Source organism: Orycteropus afer, unplaced genomic scaffold, assembly GCF_000298275.1.
Source record: "Orycteropus afer afer isolate SDZICR_OR568_19922 unplaced genomic scaffold, OryAfe1.0 scaffold00420, whole genome shotgun sequence".
In the NCBI taxonomy this organism is placed as follows: Eukaryota; Metazoa; Chordata; class Mammalia; order Tubulidentata; family Orycteropodidae; genus Orycteropus; species Orycteropus afer.
Genome location: NW_006922007.1, coordinates 2,534,678 through 2,535,650, shown reverse-complemented (window position 1 = coordinate 2,535,650; position 973 = coordinate 2,534,678). Strand labels below are relative to the sequence as shown.

Below are 973 nucleotides of genomic sequence, written 5' to 3'. Positions count from 1 at the left end.
CTATGAGTCGGAAACGACTCGACGACACTTAACAACAACAACAACAATAGGGGACATTAAGTGACTCATGATGGTATACAACATTTTGATAAATTTTGCTTCATTTGAAACTATAGGAAATGGTCCCATGTGCCTGGACTGACTTTTCTAAGTTTCCATCCACCAGAGATCATTTCTAATCCTAACTAACATTTCCACACCCACAATGGACTTAGTCTCACTATTTTCCACCTGCATCTAGCCTGGTGCCCCAATTTCTGCTATTTATCTTTCCAACTTTTAAAATTATAACATAAGCAACACAGTGTTTCACCTGAGAACAAGATAGGGTAAGATCATACAAGGCCGGCTCTGTGTCAGGAGGAGAGGCCATTGTTTCCTGGCCCTCTTCTAGGAGTTGGGGGCTTCCTGATGGCTAATGCTTTTAGTTTCACTCTGTTAGTTCATCCTCATGTTTGTTCCTTTCTGGATGGTTTTGAGATATCAATATCAGTCTGTTGGGTAACAGCTTTATTTTTGCCATAAGGCTAGAAATTACCTCAACATTTTAAAAAGCACTATAAGGAGAAAAGTTAAAGAGAAATGTGTTTTATGTACTTTATGAAAATAAATTTAGTAGCATGATAGGTACTAGTGGAACTGCTAGAAGGACATGGATCCCGGGAGAAGGGTGCAGAGAATTGGACCAGGCTGGCATGCTTGGGCACCTCCACAGAAAAGAAATAGTCATGGATACCAGTGGCTTTAGGTTTCTGTAAGACATTTCATTTGATTTGATGCCTTTTCAGCATTTGCCGAAGTTGGTGGCTACGAGAGTTTCACAGAGAAGTATATGAACGCCATCCCGTCCATAGTCGAGGGTGACAACCTGACAATCAGCTCCAGGTGCTACACTCCTCAGGCCGACTCTTTTCACATTTTCCGAGATGCTGTCACCGGGGATATTCCATGGCCAGGCACGATTTTTGGAATG

General features: G+C 41.9%; 1 protein-coding gene across 1 annotated transcript in view; it reads left to right on the top strand.

Moving 5' to 3' along the window:
- The window catches only part of LOC103208282 (solute carrier family 5 member 4-like), a 58,988-nt gene that overhangs the window by 31,131 nt on the left and 26,884 nt on the right, over positions 1 to 973 (top strand). The window contains 1 exon segment of the mRNA XM_042782712.1: positions 789 to 970. Coding sequence (XP_042638646.1) covers positions 789 to 970 — 182 coding nt within the window.